Here is an 18,945-nt window from a genome sequence, read left to right on the forward strand (position 1 = left end):
TGAAACAGGGTCTCACTCTGTTGCCCAGGCTGGAGTGCAGTGTCACAATCACAGCTCACTGCAGCCTCAATCTCCCAGGCTCAAGCAATCCTCTTATGTCAGCCCCCTGGGGTAGCTGAGACTATAGGTGTACACCACCACATCTGGTTAATTTTTTATTTTTTGTTGAGATGGGGATCTCACTATGTTGCCCAGACTGGTCTTTCTTTCTTTCTTTTTTTTTTAAACAGAATCTTGCTCTGTCGCCCAGGCTGGAGTGCAGTAGCATGATCTCAGCTCTCTGCAACCTCCGCCTCCCAGGTTCAAGTGATTCTCCTGCCTTGGCCTCCCGAGTAGCTGGGATTACAGGTGGCTGCCAGCATGCACGGCTAATTTTTTTGTATTTTTAGTAGAGACAGGGTTTCACCATGTTGGCCTGGCTGGTTTTGAACTCCTGACCTCAAGTGATCCGCCCACCTCGGTCTCCCAAAGTGTTAGGATTACAAGCATGAGCCACCACGCCCGGCCACCAGGCTGGTCTTGAACTCCTGGGTGTAAGTGATCCTCCCACCTCAGCCTCCCGAAGTGCTAGGATTACAGGCATGACCCAGTGTGCCCGGCTTGAGAAAATCAGTTCCTATTGTTTAAGGTCCCCAGCCTGTGGTATTCTGTTATGGCAGCTCGAGCAGGTTAATGAAGGGAGTGGAATGGAAATAACTCGAATCAGCACCCAGGTTTGTATCCCCAACTGGCCATTTACCAGCTGTGTGTCCTTGCATCAGCTAATTAACCTTGCTCAGCTTCACGTTTCTCATTTCATAAAGGGAAGTAACCTCAGGGGAGCACTCTGTAGACATTTCTGTGATCAAATTAATTGTCACTTATAATATTACTATACAATGCCAGGCACAATGGCTCGGCTCATGCCTGTAGTCCTAGCACTTTGGGAGGCCAAGGCGAGAGGACGGCTTGAGCCGCAGAGTTCAAGACCAGCCTGGGCAACACGGCAAAACCCCATCTCACAAAAAATACAAAAATTAGCTGGGCATGATGGTGCACACCTCTAGTGTGCTGACACAGGAGGATTGCTTCAGCTGACACAGGAGGCTGACACAGGAGGATTGCTTCAGCCTGGGAGGTTGAGTCTGAAGTGAGCCGAGATTGTGCCACTGCACTCCAGCCTAGATGATAGAATGAGACCCTGTCTTAAATAGTAATAATAATAATGATACTATACAAGTCTGTTAGGAAGTTGCTGCATCAGATTTTCAAGATTTATCTTCCAGCTAGATTGTCATCACTTCAGAGCTAGGAACTTTTATTCTCTCTGGTCTTATTGAGCATCAGACAAATCTCATTTGCTACAGCAATAGTGTTGCTGACTAGGCACGGTCACTCATGCCTGTAATCTCAGCACTTTGGGAGGCCGAGATGGGCAGATCTCCTGAGGTCAGGATTTCAAGACCAGCCTGGCCAACATGGTGAAAACCTGTCTCTACTAAAAATACAAAAATTAGCCAGGCATGGTGGCACATGTCTGTAATCCCAGCTACTCAGAAAGCTGAGGCAGGAAAATCGCTTGAACCCGGGAGGCAGAGGCTGCTGTGAGCCAAGATCACGCCACTACACTCCAACCTGGGTGACAGAGCAAGACCCTGTCTCAAATAATAATAATAATAAATAATAATAATAACAAACAAAAATAGTGTTGCTGATAATGCTTTTTGTAGATTTTAAGTGCACCAGAAAACTACTATGGATAGAAAAGGTGTTGAATGCTTTTGTGGAGCAAAGTATCCTGCAAGGTTAAAAGAAAAAGGTGCTCATGCTTTTTTTTTTTTTTTTTTTTGAGATAGGGTTTTATTTTGTCACTCAGGCTGGAGTACAGTGGCTCCATCTCAGTTCACTGTGGCCTCAACCTCCTGGGTTAAAGTGATCCTCCTGCCTCAGCCTCCCAAGTACCTGGGACTACAGGTGCAGCACCACACCTGGCTAATTTTTTGTATTTTTGGTAGAGATGGGGTTTCACCATGTTGACCAGACTGGCAACTCCTGGGCTCAAGTGATCCGCTCGCCTTGGCCTCCCAAAGTGCTGGGATTATAGGCGTGAACCACCGCACTCAGCCTTGCCTCATGTTTTATTAAAGCCAGATTTTTATCTATAGGTTTGTACCAAGGGAGACACCTACCCACTGCCACCCCATGACAGGCCTGGGACATGTGCTTTCTGAACTACTACTCACCTGTCATCAAACTCAGTGACGTTCTGCACCCGCTTCCGATAATCCTCCAGCAGAATCCACTTGGAACATTTTTCTGATGTACGGGGAGTTGGGTGAGCAAATCTGAACTGCATGATCCCCCTTGGGGTGAAACAGATGTGGCAGTGAGGCCTGTAGGTGACATTCCTCACCAGCCAGTCCATAGTCACGATGCCAATGTCATGGAGGTGCAAGGCAGCCCCTGGAGAGGGAAGAAGAACGGTGAAGACAACGGGGTGAAGTCCCATCCCAGGACTCCAGGGCTTGGGGACAAAGGGGTGAAGTCCCATCCCAGGACTCTGGGGCTGTGGGGACAAAGGGGTGAAGTCCCATCCCAGGGCTCCAGGGCTTGGGGACAAAGGGGTGAAGTCCCATCCCAGGGCTCCGGGGCTTGGGGACAGTGTGGATCACAAGAAGACGTGCAAGCAGAAGGATTTCTGTCCAGACATGTTTCTCGGAACTTGTTTAAGGCTCTAGTTTAAGGATGGGGCTTCCATGTCTCACTAATCAGGAGCCAGGGGTGATCTTGTCCAAGAGGGGCAGCATGGGAGAGTGAGAGGGCATCAGGCTTGGAACCAGAGAACTGAGGTTCAAGTCGGGGCTCCATTGGCTTCTAGCTCTCCAATGGGAGCCCGAGCCTTTCAATGAGGCCACCCAACACTGCATGACGGGATACACTGGGATGAGCCCCAGGGCCACGGTCCTTTTCACACACTTGTCCTCCATCCTCTCATCCTGCCCCTCAACTCCTCTCCCACTGGCTTTTCATCCCCTGCGCTGGGCCTGTGTCTGTACAGCTTCTGGCCTGCAGGCTTTGCCAGTTGAATCCCCATGCTTGTCCTCCCCACCAGACACCAGCTGTGACCCTTGCTCCCCTAGGCACAGTGCATGCTGTCCCTCTGCGCTTCTTGCGCCCATCCAGCCCCTGGCCCTGAAACGAGCATCCAGACAGCTGTCCCAGCTGCATGAGCTATAGTGTGTCACCCTCTTATGCCTCCCAGCAACTGGGGATGCTACTTTACTGACCTCACGATTATTATTATTTTTTAAATCTCTATTTATAACATTAAAAGAAAAAAAAACAGCTGGGCACAGTGGCTCACTCCTGTAACCCCAGCACTTTGGGAGGCCGAGGCAGGCAGATCACGAGGTCAGGAGTTCGAGACCAGCTTGACTAACATGGTGAAACCCCATCTCTACTAAAAATACAAAAATTAGCCAGGCATGGTGGCATGCGCCTGTAATCCCAGCTACTCGGGAGGCTGAGGCAGGAGAATTGCTTGAACCTGGAAGAAGGACGTTGCAGTGAGCTGAGATCGCACCACCGCACTCCAGCCTGGGCGACAGAACAAGACTCCGTCTCAAAAAAAAAAAAAAGAAAAAAAAAAAAAACAGGTGTTAAATCTTTGTAAACTGCAAGCTGCTATTATTTTTACATTTTAAATTAACATTTTTGGCCGGGTGCAGTGGCTCACACCTGTAATCCCAGCACTTTGGGAGGCCGAGGAGTATGGATTGCCTGAGCTCAGGTGTTCGAGATCAGCCTGGCCAACATGGTGAAACCCCGTCTCTACTGAAAGTACAAAAATTATCCAGGTGTGGTGGTTCATGCACGTAATCCCAGCTACTCAGGAGGCTGAGGCAGGAGAATCACTTGAACCTGGGAGGCAGAGGTTGCAGTGAGCCAAGATCACACCAGTGCACTCCAGCCTGGGCGACAGAGCGAGACTCTGTCTCAAAAAAAAATTTTTTTAATAAAAAAAAATTAACATTTTTTGGGGAACAGGGTCTTGCTCTGTCGCCCAGGCTGGAGTGCAGAGGTGCCATCATAGCTCCCTGCAAACTCCACCTCCTGGGCTCAAGCGATACTCTCCACTCAGCCTCCAGAGTAGCTCGGATTACAGGTGCACCACCACCCCTGGCTATTTATATGTGCAGGATGCTAATTATTTCATGTTTCATGGAGGTGTGTTTATACTACTCCAGGATGCTATATCACATTGTATCCTATGTGGTAGCTTAGCCCCTGGGAAAACTAAAAAGGGAATAGCAAAGTCTCAGGGCTGGATGCTTTTCCAATCCTGACTGTCTGCGAGTCCCCCAAGAAGCAGGGGTTTTGGTTTTCAACACCCTTTTCCTAGTCTACCCATAAGGACAGAGGAGCAGAACAGCTGAGTGAGGCTTTCTCTGCTCCATCTAGAATAGCAACAGCCGCAAGCACAGTAATAGCCCCAAGATGAGTCCCTCTACCTTCCCAGCACCCCAAGCCACCCCTTTCCAAACCTTACCTTTTGGCATCATCCTTAGAATATTAAACACTTGACTTCTCTCAATGAGATGCTTGGCCTGGAAAAAGTGCATGCTGGGTGGGAATATCAGGGTCCTCATGGCCTCCTTCATCTCAGCGATTTTGAGCGTCATGAGCCTCTCATTGGCCAGCTCCTCCTTGGTGTTCAGCACCAGCCGCCCCCCCAGCCGCATCATCTTTTCTTTCAACAACAGATGCGCCCGTGTTTCATCTATGGATAGAGCTGAGCCGAAGAAAGACATTGCCACAGCCAACAGCAAGAAGCACAGGGCTGGCCGCTCAGATGGGCCATCCACCAACATCGGGATGCCTGGACGAGGAAAGGGCTCAGATGGAGACTCCACGGGACTGCAAAGGAGAGTGGGGGAGTGAAAACCTACAGATTTAAGGGTGGAACTCTGATCTTCCTTTTCTCGCCCTGCTCTCAGATTACCAGAAGGCAAGATATTGAAGGATTCTTCTTCCAGACCCCAGAGAAAAGACCTACAGGTACAGACAGGTAGGGGTTTCCCAATTTTTTTTTTTTTTTTGAGACGGAGTCTCGCTCTGCTGCCCAGGCTGGAGCGCGGTGGTGCAATCTCGGCTCACTGCAAGCTCCGCCTCCTGGGTTCACACCATTCTCCTGCCTCAGCCTCCCGAGTAGCTGGAACTACAGGTGCCCGCCACCATGCCCGGCTAATTTTTTATATTTTTAGTAGAGACGGGGTTTCACTGTGTTAGACAGGATGGTCACGATCTCCTGACCTCGTGATCTGCCTGCCTCGGCCTCCCAAAGTGCTGGGATTACAGGCGTGAGCCACTGCACCACCTGGCATTTTTTTTTTTTTTTTTTTTGAGATGGAGTTTCACTCTTGCTGCCTAGGCTGGAGTGTAATGGTGTGATCTCGGCTCACTGCAACCTCTGCCTCCCGGGTTCAAGTGCTTCTCCTGCCTCAGCCTCCCAAATAGCTGGGATTACAGGCATGCATCACCACACCCGGCTAATTTTGTATTTTTAGTAGAGACGGGGTTTCTCCATGTTGGTCAGGCTGGTCTCGAACTCCTGACCTCAGGTGATCCGCCAGCCTCAGTCTCCCAAAGTGCTGGGATTACAGGCATGAGTCACCGCGCCCGGCAGGTTTTCCCAAATTAAAGGTCACCATGAGGTCAAACAAGCCCTGGCTCATGCATAAAGACACTGCAATCTGATTTTTAGTGGTTCACTTTTATTTTATTTTATTTATTTTAATTTTTGTTTTTTTTAAGACAGAGTCTTGCTCTGTCACTCAGGCTGGACTGCAGTGACGTGATCTTGGCTCTCTACAACCTCCGCCTCCAGGGTTTAAGCGATTCTTGTGCCTCAGCCTCCCAAGTGGCTGGGACTACAGGCACGCGTCACCATACCCAGCTAATTTTTGTATTTTTAATAGAGACCATATTGGCCAGGCTGGTCTTGAACTCCTAGCCTCAAGTGATCCACTCATCTCAGCCTCCCAAAGTGCTGGGACTACAGGCATGAGCCAACACGCCCAGCCAGTGTTTTACTTTTAAATATAACCAGCATGCCTGTGGTCCCAGCTATTCAGGAGGCTGAAGCGGGAGCATCACTTGAGCCCAGTACTTTGAGGCTGCAATGAGCTTTGATCTCACCACCGCACTCCAGCCTTGGCAACAGATCAAGACCTTGTCTCTAAAAAAAAATTTTTTTTATTAAAAAATAAAAATACGGCTGGGCGCGGTGGCTCACGCCTGTAATCCCAACACTTCAGGAGGCCGAGGCGGGTGGATCACGAGGTCAGGAGTTTGAGACCAGCCTGGCCAATATGATGAAAACCCGTCTCTACTAAAAATACAAAAATTAGCTGGGCATGCTGACGCATGCCTGTAGTCCCAGCTGTTTGGGAGGCTGAGACAGGAGAATCACTTGAACCCAGGAGGCAGAGGTTAGAATAAGCTGAGATCGCGCCACTGCACTCCAGCCTGGGCGACAGAGCAAGACTCAATCTCAAAATAAATAAATAAAATTAAAATAAGACCAGGTGCTGGCACAGCAGGTGGATTGCTCAAGCCCAGGAGTTCAAGACCATTCTCAGCAACATGTTGAAACTCCATCTCTACAAAAGATACAAAAATTATCTGGGCATGGTGGTGCACACCTGTAGTCCCAGCTACTGGGGAGGCTGAGGTGGGAAGTTCACCTGAGCCTGGGAAATCGAGGATGCAATGAGCCAAAATTGCGCCACTGCAATCCAACCTGGGTAACATAGTCATAATCCTCTCTAATAAATAAATGAATTGGCCAGGCGCAGTGGCTCACCCCTGTAATCCCAGCACTTTGGGAGGCTGAGGTGGACGGATCACGAGGTCAAGAGATCGAGAGCATCCTGGCCAACATGGTGAAACCCCGTCTCTACTGAAAATACAAAAATTAGCTGGGCGTGGTGGCATGCACCTGTAGTCCCAGCTACTCAGGAGCCTGAGGCAGGAGAATTGCTTGAATCCGGGAGGCGGAGGTTGCAGTGAGCCGAGATCGTGCCACTGCACTCCAGCCTGCCAATAGAGTGAGACTCCGTCTCAAAAAAAGAGGAAAAAAAAATTAATTAATTAATTAAATAGCAAAGAAACAATTAACAGAATGAAGAGACAACCTATTTTTTTCTTTTCTTTTCTTTTCTTTTGGGGGGGACGGAGTTTCGCTCTTGTCACCCAGGCTGGAGTACAATGGCGTAATCTCGGCTCACTGTAACCTCCTCCTCCCAGGTTCAAGCGATTCTCCTGCCTCAGCCTCCAGAGTAGCTGGGATTACAGACACCTGCCACCACGCCCAGCTAATTTTTTAATATTTTTAATAGAGACGGGGTTTCACCACCTTGGTTAGGCTGGTCTCGAACTCCTGACCTCAGGTGATCCACCAGCCTCGGACTCCTAAAGTACTGGCATTACAGACATGAGCCACTGTGCCCAGCCTTTTCTTGGCTCACTGCAATCTCTGTCTCCCAGGTCCAAGTAGTTCTTCTGCCTGAGCCTCCCAGCTCCTGAGTAGCTGGGACTACAGGCATGTGCCACCAGGCCCAGCTAATTTTTTTGTATTTGTAGTAGAGACGGAGTTTCACTATGTTGCCCAAGCTGGTCTTGAACTCCTGACCTCAGGTGATCCTCCTGCCTCGGCCTCCCAAAATGCTGGGATTACAGGCGTGAGTCACCGTGCCCAGCCAATCTCTTGAATAGGAGAAAATATTTACAAATTAGTTATCTGATGGAGAGCTAATATCCAGACTATATAAGGAAATCAAACAACTCAACAGTAAAAGGACAAATAATCTCACTTAAAAAATGGCCAAAGACCCAAAGACATACAAAATGGCCAATACATATACGAATAAATGCCCAAATTTTTTTCTTTGCTTTGCTTTCTTTCTTTCTTTCTTTCTTTTTTTTCCTTGAGACAGGGTCTTACTCTGTTGCCCAGGCTGGAATGCAGTAGCGTGAGTCCACATGGTTGGACTCCAAAGCTCGCTGCAGCGGCAACCTCCCGGCTTCAAGGAATCCTCCCACCCTAGCCTCCTGAGTAGCTGAGTGTAGTACCACCACACTCAGCTAATTTTTTTTTTTTTTTTCTGTAGAGACAGGGTCTCACTATGTTGCCATGGCTGGTCTCAAACTCCTGGGCTCAAGCCATCCTCCTGCCTCTACCTCTCGACATTCTGGGATTATAGATCTGAGCCACCAGGCCCAGCCAACATTTTTTCTAATCACCGGGGGAGTGCAAATCAAAACTACAATGAGATCGTCTCACCCCACCTCAAAAAATGGCTATTACTTAAAAGGCAAAAAATAACAGATGCTGGTGAGGATGTAGAGAAAAAGGAGCTCCTTACACCACTGGTGGGAGTGCAAACTAGTACAGCCACTATGGAGAACAGTATGGATATTTCTTGAAAAACTAAAAATAGAACTACCATACGATCCAGCAATCCCATTACTGGGTATCTATCCAAAGGGAAGGAAATCAGTATGTCAAAGGGATACCTGTACTCGGATGCTTATTGCAGCACTATTCACAATAGCAAAGTTATGGAAACAACCCAAGTGTCCACCAACAGATCAACGGATAAAGAAAACATGGCGGCAAGTCCATCTACCGAAGCACCGGGGAGTGTCGTGGATGCCTACGAGCAGGTACAAAAAGGACTTCTAAAGCTGAAAGGCGTCGCAGAGCTCAGAGTGACCAAGCGGAAGAAGAAAAAGAAGGACAAAGACAAAGCTAAACTCCCGGAATCAATGGGAATGAACAAAAAGAACGAGGGGGAGAAGCAGCACGGCCTGGACAAGTGGACCCCGGCCCGCGCAGCCTTTGAGAAAATGCAGGAGAAGCGGCAATGGAAAGGATCCTCAAGAAAGCATCCAGGCCAGGCTTGGTGACTCACGCCTGTAATCCCAGCACTTCAGGAGGCTGAGGCGGGTAGATCGCCTGAAGTCAGGAGTTCAAGACCAGTCTGACCAACACGGTGAAACCCCGTCTCTATTAAAAATACAAAAAATTAGCTGGGTGTGGTGGTGTGTGCCTGTAATTCCAGCTACTCAGGAGGCTGAGGCAGGAGAATCGCTTGAACCCGGGAGGGAGAGGTTGCAGTGAGCCAAGATTGTTCCATTGCACTCCAGCCTGAGCAACAAGAGCGAAACTCTGTCTCAAAAAAAAAAAAAAAAAAAAAAAAAAGCATCCAAAACCCACAAGCAGAGAGTGGAGGACTTCAACAGACACCTGGACACACTCAAGGAGCATTACATTCCCAGAGTCAGCTGGACGAAATAGCCGCCTGCCGCCAGTAGGGAGCAGCATCGAGGGTTGGCAAAAGGCCATGCTGGGGTTGTGTGTGTTTCCTTTGGTATATTCTAGAAACATGGCTTTACACACACCCTCGCATCTTCTGCTACAAACTGCTTTTCGAAGCTGTGTACCCTCATTCTGTAACTTGATTAAAGTAAAATTGTCCTTGTACTCAGTTTAGGTTTCTTGGCAACATATAGAAGATACACCCTTTTAGTTCGGATGGAAAGTTTCTAAGTTTATTCAGAGGTAAAGCCCATTTCTGTGTCCGTACCATGTAAAAATGTTTTTATCCCCGAGTTGCATCTAACGCTCTGAGGCCAGCCAGCTGTCTTCTCCAGGATCAGATGGACTCCAGAGGATAAGGAGCTAATGCCAGGGTGGCCTGTAGTATGCAGAGCTCCGCAGGACCCAGCATGGGTGCCCCTCCAAGCTTCCTCTAGCTTGGGGCCTATGCTGGTCCTGCAGGCCCCAGGGAAGCCATTTGCAACTCTGTGGCCTTCAGACTTCCTCCTCAGCCACTGGCCACTGAGACAGCACAGCCTGGGTGGCAGAACAGCCACCTAAGGCAAGAATGGAAGGAAACACTTTGTTCCTTTCTGAGCCCATTCCCCAAAACCCTCCTTCCAGGTACTTCTAATGGGTATTGCCATGGCAGACATTGCTAATGGATCACAGCATTCTTTGAAATGGAGGCCAGATATAGCCTGCCTGTCAATCCTCAGCTGGGGGCTCCTAGCAACCTCTTGTATTTATTCAGAGTTGACACATCACACGGAGCCTGTCTGGCATTCCTACCCTAAGGACACCTCAGGGGTGACAGGACCAGGGCAGAGCCCCAGTACAAACAGACATGGGTGCAGTCAAATGGGAGGGCCCAGGCATCCGTCTTGGAGGGCTGGGATTTTGTAGGGCCTGTGTGTCCTGGTTGAGGATCAAACCGCATATGCTATTGGGAGAAACGATCTCTGTGGACATACATATTGAAAGAATAACAGAGGCAGAAGAGAAAAACAAAGTGTGGAATTTGGGGTTCTCCTGTGTAAATTACACAAGAAAGCAGAAGCCAGTTATTTAAAAAAGAAAGAAAATGTGGCATATATACACAATGGAATACTACTCAGCCATTAAAAAATGAAATCACGGGCTGGGCACGGTGGCTTACGCCTGTAATCCCAGCACTTTGGGAGGCCGAGGCAGGTGGATCACGAGGTCAGGGGTTTGAGACCAGCCTGACCAACATGGTGAAACCCCGTCTCTACTAAAAATACAAAAATTAGCTGAGCGTGGTGGCGGACGCCTGTAATCCCAGCTCCTGAGGCAGGAGAATTGCTTGAACCCAGGAGGCGGAGGTTGCAGTGAGCCGAGATCATGCCATTGCACTCCAGCCTGGGCGACAGAGCAAGACTCCGTCTCAAAAAAAAAAAAAAAAAGAAAAAGAAAAAAAAAATCACGTCATTTGCACCAACATGCACGGAACTAGAAGACATAATGTTAAACGAAATAAGCCAGACACAGAAGGACAAACACCGTATGTTCCCACTCATGTGTGAGAGCTAAGGAAGTTGATCTCATAGACATAGAGAATAGAAAGATAGACACCAGAGACTATGAAGGGTTGGGGTAGACACAGGGGATGGAGAGAAGTTGGTTATGGGTACAAATAGACAGGCACTTCAAGAGGCTGAGGCAGGAGAATCACTTGAGCCTAGAAGTTGAAGACTGGCCTGGGCAACAAAGTGAGACCCCCATCTCTACAAAAAATTTAAAAATTATCGGCAGGCAGATCACGAGGTCAGGAGTTCGAGACCAGCCTGACCAACATGGTGAAACCCCATCTCTACTAAAAATACAAAAATTAGTCAGGCGTGCTGGCGTGCACCTGTAATCCCAACTACACAGGAGGCTGAGGCAGGAGAATCGCTTGAACCTGAGAGGCGGAGGTTGCAGTGAGCCGATATCGCACCACTGCACTCCAGCCTGGGGAAGAAGCAAGACTTCATCTCAAAATAAATAAATAAATATAATAATAAAAATTATCCATGTGTAGTGGTACACACCTGTACTCCCAGCTACTCAGCAGGCTGAGGTGGGAGGATCACTTGAGTCTGGGAGGTCAAGGCTGCAGTGAGCCATGATGGTGCCATTGCACTCCTGCCTGGGTGACAGAGTGAAACCCTATCTGCCCCACTCCCAGGAAAAAAAAAAAACCTACAGTTAGATAGAAGAAATAAGTTCTAATGTTTCATACTAGACTAGGGTGACTATACTTAGCAATAATATTATGTATATTTCAGAGTAACTAAGACCGGGCATGGTGGCTCATGCCTGTAATCCCAGCACTTAGGGAGGCCGAGGCGGGTGGATCACAAGGTCAGGAGTTCAAGACCAGCCTGGCCAACATGGCAAAACCCTGTCTCTACTAAAAATACAAAAACTAGCCATGTGGCATGTGCCTGTAATCCCAGCTACTTGGGAGGCTGAGGCAGGAAACTTGCTTGAACCCAGAGGGCAGAGGTTGCAGTGAGCTGAGTTCATGCCACTGCACTCCAGCCTGGCAACAGAGCAACACTCCACCTCAAAAAAAAAAAAAAACACACACACATATATATAGAGAGAGAGAGACTCAAATAAAATGAATTAAAGTTAAAATAAATAAATAAATAACAAATATAACCAGAGCACAAGATCATAAGACATGCTTCAACCTGAGAAAGAAACCAAAACAAAACACACAGAGATAAGGAACTGAGAGGAAACAAAGCAACACAGGAAATAAAAGAAAAATCTGAAAGAACTGTAATTAACATCCTTAAAGACATAAAACATTGTGTGTGTAAAACAGGACCAGGAGGTGATTAAAAAAATGAGAATTAGAAAGAACTTTCAGAAATTAAAAACAGCAAAGCCGAATGTTTAAAAATTTACTAGCAATATTAAAAATGAAGTTAAAGAAAATACTTTTAAAAGTAAAGCAAAATAGGAGAAAAGAAAATGAGATGATTATTGGTTGAAGAAATCCAACACCCAAATAACAGACATTTCAGAAGGAAAAAGAAAAAAAAAAACAGGTGAAGGAAATAAGCCAATAAGGAATACAGGAAATTGCCCCAGAACTGACAGTCTTTAGATTGAGTACCTTGCACAGCACAGTCAATCATTCTGTGGCCACACCAAGGTACAGCATCTTGGTATTTCAGAGCATTAGCATTAGAAAGGATTATCAAAACTTGCAGACAGCAGCCAGTTCAGGGTGGCAACGAGCAGGGACTGAAGGAAGGAAATGTATTCAGCATCTCCTCACACAAGGCTCTATGCTGCTCCTTTACCTGGGTTATCTATTTGAATTACATTTAAGAAGGGGCAGTGGCTCATGCCTATAATCCCAGCACTTTGGGAGGCTGAGGTGGGCAGATCACTGGTGCCCAGGAGTTCGATACCAGCCTGGGCAACATAGCAAAACCAAAATACAAAAATTAGCCAGGCGTGGTGTATTGAACCTGTAGTCGCAGCTACTCATGAGGCTGAGGCATGAGAAGCTCTTGAACCTGGGAGGCGGAGGTTTCTGTGAGCCTAGATTGCACCACTGCACTCCAGCCTGGGAGACAGAGCAAGACTCTGTCTCAAAAATAAATACGTAAATAAAATTTTTAAAATGAAAATAAAACGATTGTTTCTCTACACTTGAAAGTATGATACAGCATACTGGAACATGTCAAGACTGTAAATTAGGAGACCTTAGGAACAGCCTCAAATTAGTATCATTCTAACTGTGCAACCTTGGGCAAATCACTAACATCTCCAGATCTCAGTGTCCTCACCTACAAAAAAGGTAACTTGGACAAGATCAGTGGTTTTCCAAGTGCAGCATGAATATCATCAGTGGCATAAATACAATCTTAGGTGGCTCACAAATGGATAGGGGTTATGTTGACAGATAGGTAATTTTAAAACATGTATTAGCACATCAAACCCATGATATCGTAACTATTATTGTTTTTGTTGAAAAATTTTTAAGTTAAAGAAAAATATTAAGTAAACAGAGGTGCAAGGATATGACAAAAATGGAAAGTTTGCTACTCATTAAATCATTTTAATATCCAAGATTCTTCCCAGCTCAGTTATTCTGTAGTATATCAGATAGCAAAGAAAATTTTAAGAAGGAACTAGTATCAGCAATATGCAGTTATGGCAGAAGCTGTACCCCCAAAATCAGAGTGCTGGACTTCAGCAGAACCCCTTTAACTTCATTAAGTCCTTGACTCTCTTTTTTGACCATGGTGTTTGCCTGCTACTAAAATCTCTAGGGCAGGAGCACGGTGACTTCTATGTCACCATCCCACCTACCCCATGCCACATTCTCCATCAACAGCCCCACCCCTTGTCCCTGTCTCCCTGGTGACACATAACAAAGGCCATCAAGCTCCCAAATCTTCAACTCCATCCTCTCCAAGAAGGACCCCAAAAGCATTTGTGTCCCAGCAACTGTGAACTTTTCCAGGCTGCCAGACAGAAGTTTATCTAATGCTGGTCAAGACCTGCCTGGTTGAATACTAGAAAAAACAATCCCTCTTCACAATTTATTGCTGTATCTACTTCATCTTCTCTCCTCCACAAGATTTTCCTTTTACTTTTAAAAGAGGATGCATGAAAACTTCATAAAGTAGTTTGCTTCCAGACTAAGAAGAAAGGAGGCTGGGTGTGGTGGCTCTGCCTGTGATCCCAGCTCTTTGGGAGGCCGAGGCGGGCAGATCACCTGACGTCAGTCATTCAAGACCAGCCTGGCCAACACGGTGAAACCCCGTCTCTACTAAAAATACAAAAATTAGCCGGGCGTGGTGGTGGGCACCTGTAATCACAGCTATTAGGGAGGCTGAGGCACAAGAATGGCTTGAACTCGAGAGGCAGAAGTTGCAGAGAGCCGAGATCGTGCCACCACACTCCAGCCTGGTGACAGTGGAGTAGGCCACATGCATCTGTGGTCCTGAGTAAATGCCCTTGGGCCCATTTTCAAAAGCCTGTTGGGAGAAAGCCTGTTACTCCTCCACTGAGTCTCAGACCCATCTCAGATGGAGACAGGGAAAGGTGCAGGTGGATCAAGCCCAAGCTCCGGACTTCCCAGCTACCTCCTGAACCTCATCATCCCACAGCTCCCAAAGGACCCCAGTTACCTCGGAACAGCTCCAGAAACTGAGGGCTGTTTGCTCAGTGCCCCAGCATCTGTGCAGAGCACCGGAAAAGCTCACCAACTGTTTCACTTCCTGTTGGGGTAGGTTTTATTTCCCTCCAGTGTGCACCAGGGATCCGACTAGAGGCCGGGGAGAGGGGCTCTGCAGCGCTGAGGCAGCCGGAGTGGCAAGTGTGTGGCTTACATGCATGCTTGCTGTGTGCATCTGAGTTTGATGTGGGGGGCTTGTGCGCATGTTCATGTGGGTGTTTGTGTGTTCGTGTGTGTTTCGGTTTATGTGCATGTGGGTTTTGTTTTTGTTTTTTTTTTTTTTGTAGACAGAGTTTCACTCTTGTTGCCCAAGCTGGAGTGCAATGGCGCAATCTCAGCTCACTGCAACCTCCGCCTCCCGGGTTCAAGCAATTCTCCTGCCTCAGCCTCCCGAGTAGCTGGGATTGCAGGCATGCACCACCATGCCCCACTGATTTTTTGTATTTTTAGAAGAAATGGGGTTTCACCATGTTGGCCAGGCTGCTCTCGAACTCCTGACCTCAGGTGATCCGCCCACCTCGGCCTCCCAAAGTGCTGGAATTACAGGCGTGAGCCACCATGCCCGGCCGCATGTGGGTTTCTTTGTGTTGGAGGGAGGGTGTGTGTGTGTTTGTGTGTACTGTGTCTTTGAAAGGTCCACAGCATGTTGGTTTTGGAAACAAGCACCGCAAAGAGGCACTCCAAAATCTGTTCATGAACTCTGGGAAGTTCTCCTTCCTCAAAATGTGGCTGTGGACTGTGGGGCAACCCATTAGACAGAGGGTAAAAAGTAGCTATAATAAAATATATGTTTTAGGGGGGAAATCATGGATGTGGGGACAGGACAGTAGAGGGGGCAGGAGGTAGGAGACAAGAGCTGGGGTGTGAAGAGGACCAGCAAGAACAACGCTCCGAGGGACAAGTGGAGCAGACAAGGCTCCTGTACCCAGGACGGTCGGAGTCAGACCTCGCTTTGTAGCTGGCCTTAGCACTGTAGCAGTGGGGCCTCGACCAAGTTGTTTCAACTCTCTATACTTCAGTTTCCTCATCTGAAAATGTGGATAATAAAAGCACCCACCACAGAGGGTCCATTGTCAGAATTAAAGGAAAAACACATGCAAAGTACCTGCCACATAGAAAGCTCTTGATAAATATTAGCCGTGACTATTCTTAGAAGTAACTATTGGGATGCCTCATCCAAGCCAATTAGAAATGCAGACATGGGAGGCTACATCAGGGACCTCCATGTCACACGCACGGTCTAAAGACTCGATTGCACCCCACTCCTCCCCAGTCCCACTCAAATCTACCCCCAGACCCCAAATCTACCCCCAGAAGCCCACGGCAGTTTCAGTTCTGCAGCTCCCATACATCTGGAGCCTTGATGCTCCTTTTTGTCATTTTCTCCAAAAAGTACCAAGGTCATTCATTTAATAAACAGGAAGAAATCCCAAAGTGAAAACACAGAGGGGTCAGGGATTCCCTCATCAAGAGTTCAAGACTAGGCCGGGCTCAGTGGTGCATGCCTGTAATCCCAGCACTTTGGGAGGCCGAGGCAGGTGGATCAAAATGGAAGGGGTTCGAGACCAGCCTCTACTAAAATACAAAAATTAGGTGTGGTGGTGCGCACCTGTAATCCCAGCTACTCGGGAGGCTGAGGCAGGAGAATTGCTTGAACCCGGGAGGTGGAGGTTGCAGTGAGCTGAGATTGCACCATTGCACTCCAGTCTGGGTGACAGAGTGAGATTTTGTCTCAAAAAAAAAAAAAAAGTTTAACACTAATTTTTTGAAAGTTAGAGGAAGCAGAATGCACCGCAAGTAATAAGGAGAAACAAGATTGATTCCAGCGCCGCACAAAGGGAAACCACCAATTCTGAAAGTAAATCATGTGAAGGGTTTTTTGTGGGTTTTTTTTATACTTTAAGTTCTAGGGTACATGTGCACAATGTGCAGGTTTGATACATAGGTATACCTGTGCCATGTTGGTTTGCTGCACCCATCAACACATCATTTACATTAGGTATTTCTCCTAATGCTATCCCTCCCCCAGCCCCCGACCCCCCTACCAGGCCCCGGTGTGTGATGTTCCCCTTGAAGGGTTTTTTTAAAGACCAGGTCAAAGCTAAAGATCAAGCTTTTCTTTCCAAACGCTTTAGCTAAAAGTAGGAGCTAATTTTCACATCTCCGAAGGTGGCTCCAGGACTCCAAGTCACACCTTGGCAAGGGTGTGGCAGCTGGCTGAGGACTGCAGGTCCTTGTCAGGCAGAACCTGCCCGGTTCTGGGGAGTGGAGACTCAGATCTTGAGGTGGAAGCAGAGACAAGAGCTGGGCACACTTACCTGGATGTGGGGTTGGGAGCAGTGAATCAGAGCCCAGTTAGATCCCGGAGGCTGGCAGCAGGCTCTGCAGAGATGCAGGGGCACCTCATTCAGAAGGGGCCATTTATTGGCCCTCTGTGGCTAAAACCAGCTCCAAGCAGGACTTTTTATGGCTGGAGTCGCCTCCAAAGGGGCGTCGGCCTCCACTCAGGTGTGACTCTGAGCGTTGCCTAGCTGAAAAGGCGTGACGATAGGGAGCACACGTGAGGCCATTCGGGAAGAATATTTTGCCAAGTGCAGAGGCCGTAAAAACGTGGAACATGGCTCTGTTTTTTATGCTCTATTGAAAATGATCATCAGAAGCAGAAACTGGGCTTGTGTTCAGAACCTGAAAATCTGCAGGGCAGAAAAACAGGACAAAGGCATCTTTTAGTGACTGCAAAACTAAACCTCAACAGAAAGATGCCTGAAGAGACAGGTGGATTATGACCTCAGAATTGGAAACAGGAGAGGTTTCCAGAATTAAAGATCACCTATGGCTACACAAACATTTGAGAGGTATTTTCATTAAAACATCCCTTTCTTCACACCAATATCATGAATTATATGCTATGCACAACCTATAACAGAGTATAGCAGAGTTACCAGTGGTTTAAAGTGCTGCATATATGATTGTTATATGAGGTAAATAAGATTCTCTGACCCCCAGAGTTAAGAAAATGGAAATAATAATTGCTAAGGCATATTAAGAATTATATATGTATGTGTGTATATATATATATAACATTTAATCCCTACAGCAATATATACCTATAAATGAGTATATACAAATATGTGTGTGTGTGTGTGTGTATATATATACTCATTTAATCCTTGCAGCAATCTTATAAGGTAGGGACTATTGCAATCCCCACTTGAGAGAGGCGTACCCTGAAGCACCTGGCAGTAAGGTAACTTGCCCAAGGTCACACAGCTAGTAACAAGCATAGCACGGCCTTGCAGGCCCAGGTGGGTTCCACCACACCGCTTTCCCTGGCAGCAAGGAAATGGAAGGTTTTTGAAGTAGTGGGGGAGTCACCGGGCACAAGGAAGCAGATCCCTGGAGGAACACACAATTAGCAAAAGTGGAGCCCAGGAATAGACGTTACCAGGCATAAGTGATTTTTCCAGACACTGGGAGCTTGTGTTTTGAAACACCAAAGTATTTTTAGGAAGCAGAAAAGTTAGCTCTTTCACTGAACTGCTATGTGGTTTTGAAGAAAATGTCCTAATATCCATGAAACTCAAAGCTTTAATCTGCAAGAAGGAAAAAATGTCATGTGCCTCCTACTAAGTTTTTTTTTTCTAAGTAAGTTTTTTTTGTGTGTGTGTATGTATGAAATAATATATGTGAAAAATTTTTTTTGAGACAGAGTCTCGCTGTGTCACCTAGGCTGGAGTGCAGTGGCACAATCTTGGCTGTCTGCAGCCTCTGCCTCCCAGTTTCAAGCAATTCTCTGCCTCAGCCTCCCAAGTATCCAGGATTACAGGCACCTGCCACCATGCCTGGCTAATTTTTTTTGTATTTTTAGTAGAGACGGGGTTTCACCATCTTGGCCAGGCTGGTCTTGAACTCCTGACCTCATGATCCACCTGCCTCAGCCTTCCAAGTGCTGGGATTACAGGCGTGAGCCACTGTGCCTGGCTGAAAATATTTTTAAAACTGTAAAGCAACTATACAATTACACAGCATAAATGATTTTCATTTTTCTTTTTTTTTGAGAAGGAGTTTCACTCTTATTGCCCAGGCTGGAGTGCAGTGGCATGATCTCGGCTCACCACCACCTCCACCTCCCGGGTTCAAGTGATTCTCCTGCCTCAGCCTCCTGAGTACCTGGGATTACAGGCATGTGCCACCACGCCTGGCTAATTTTTGTTTGTTTGTTTGTTTTGTTTTCTTTTGTTTAGTAGAGACGGGGTTTCTCCATGTTGGTCAGGCTGGTCTCCAACTCCCAACCTTAGGTGATCTGCCCGCCTCGGCCTCCCAGAGTGCTGGGATTACAGGTGTAAGCCACCGTGCCCAGCCCAGCTTAAGT

General features: G+C 47.3%; 1 protein-coding gene across 1 annotated transcript in view; it reads right to left on the reverse strand.

Moving 5' to 3' along the window:
* Positions 1–15,228, reverse strand: part of ADA2 (adenosine deaminase 2) — a 40,899-nt gene extending 25,671 nt beyond the window's left edge. The window contains exons 1-3 of the mRNA XM_003828297.5: positions 14,527–15,228; positions 4,529–4,896; positions 2,223–2,442 (exon numbers count right to left, since the gene is read on the reverse strand). Of these exons, the coding sequence (XP_003828345.3) occupies positions 2,223–2,442; positions 4,529–4,850 (542 nt within the window). The 5' untranslated portion in view covers positions 4,851–4,896; positions 14,527–15,228. The remainder of the gene's footprint in view (positions 1–2,222; positions 2,443–4,528; positions 4,897–14,526) is intronic.
* Positions 15,229–18,945: the final 3,717 nt, after the last annotated feature.

The sequence above is a fragment of the Pan paniscus genome, chromosome 23 (assembly GCF_029289425.2).
Source record: "Pan paniscus chromosome 23, NHGRI_mPanPan1-v2.0_pri, whole genome shotgun sequence".
NCBI classification, from domain to species: domain Eukaryota; kingdom Metazoa; phylum Chordata; class Mammalia; order Primates; family Hominidae; genus Pan; species Pan paniscus.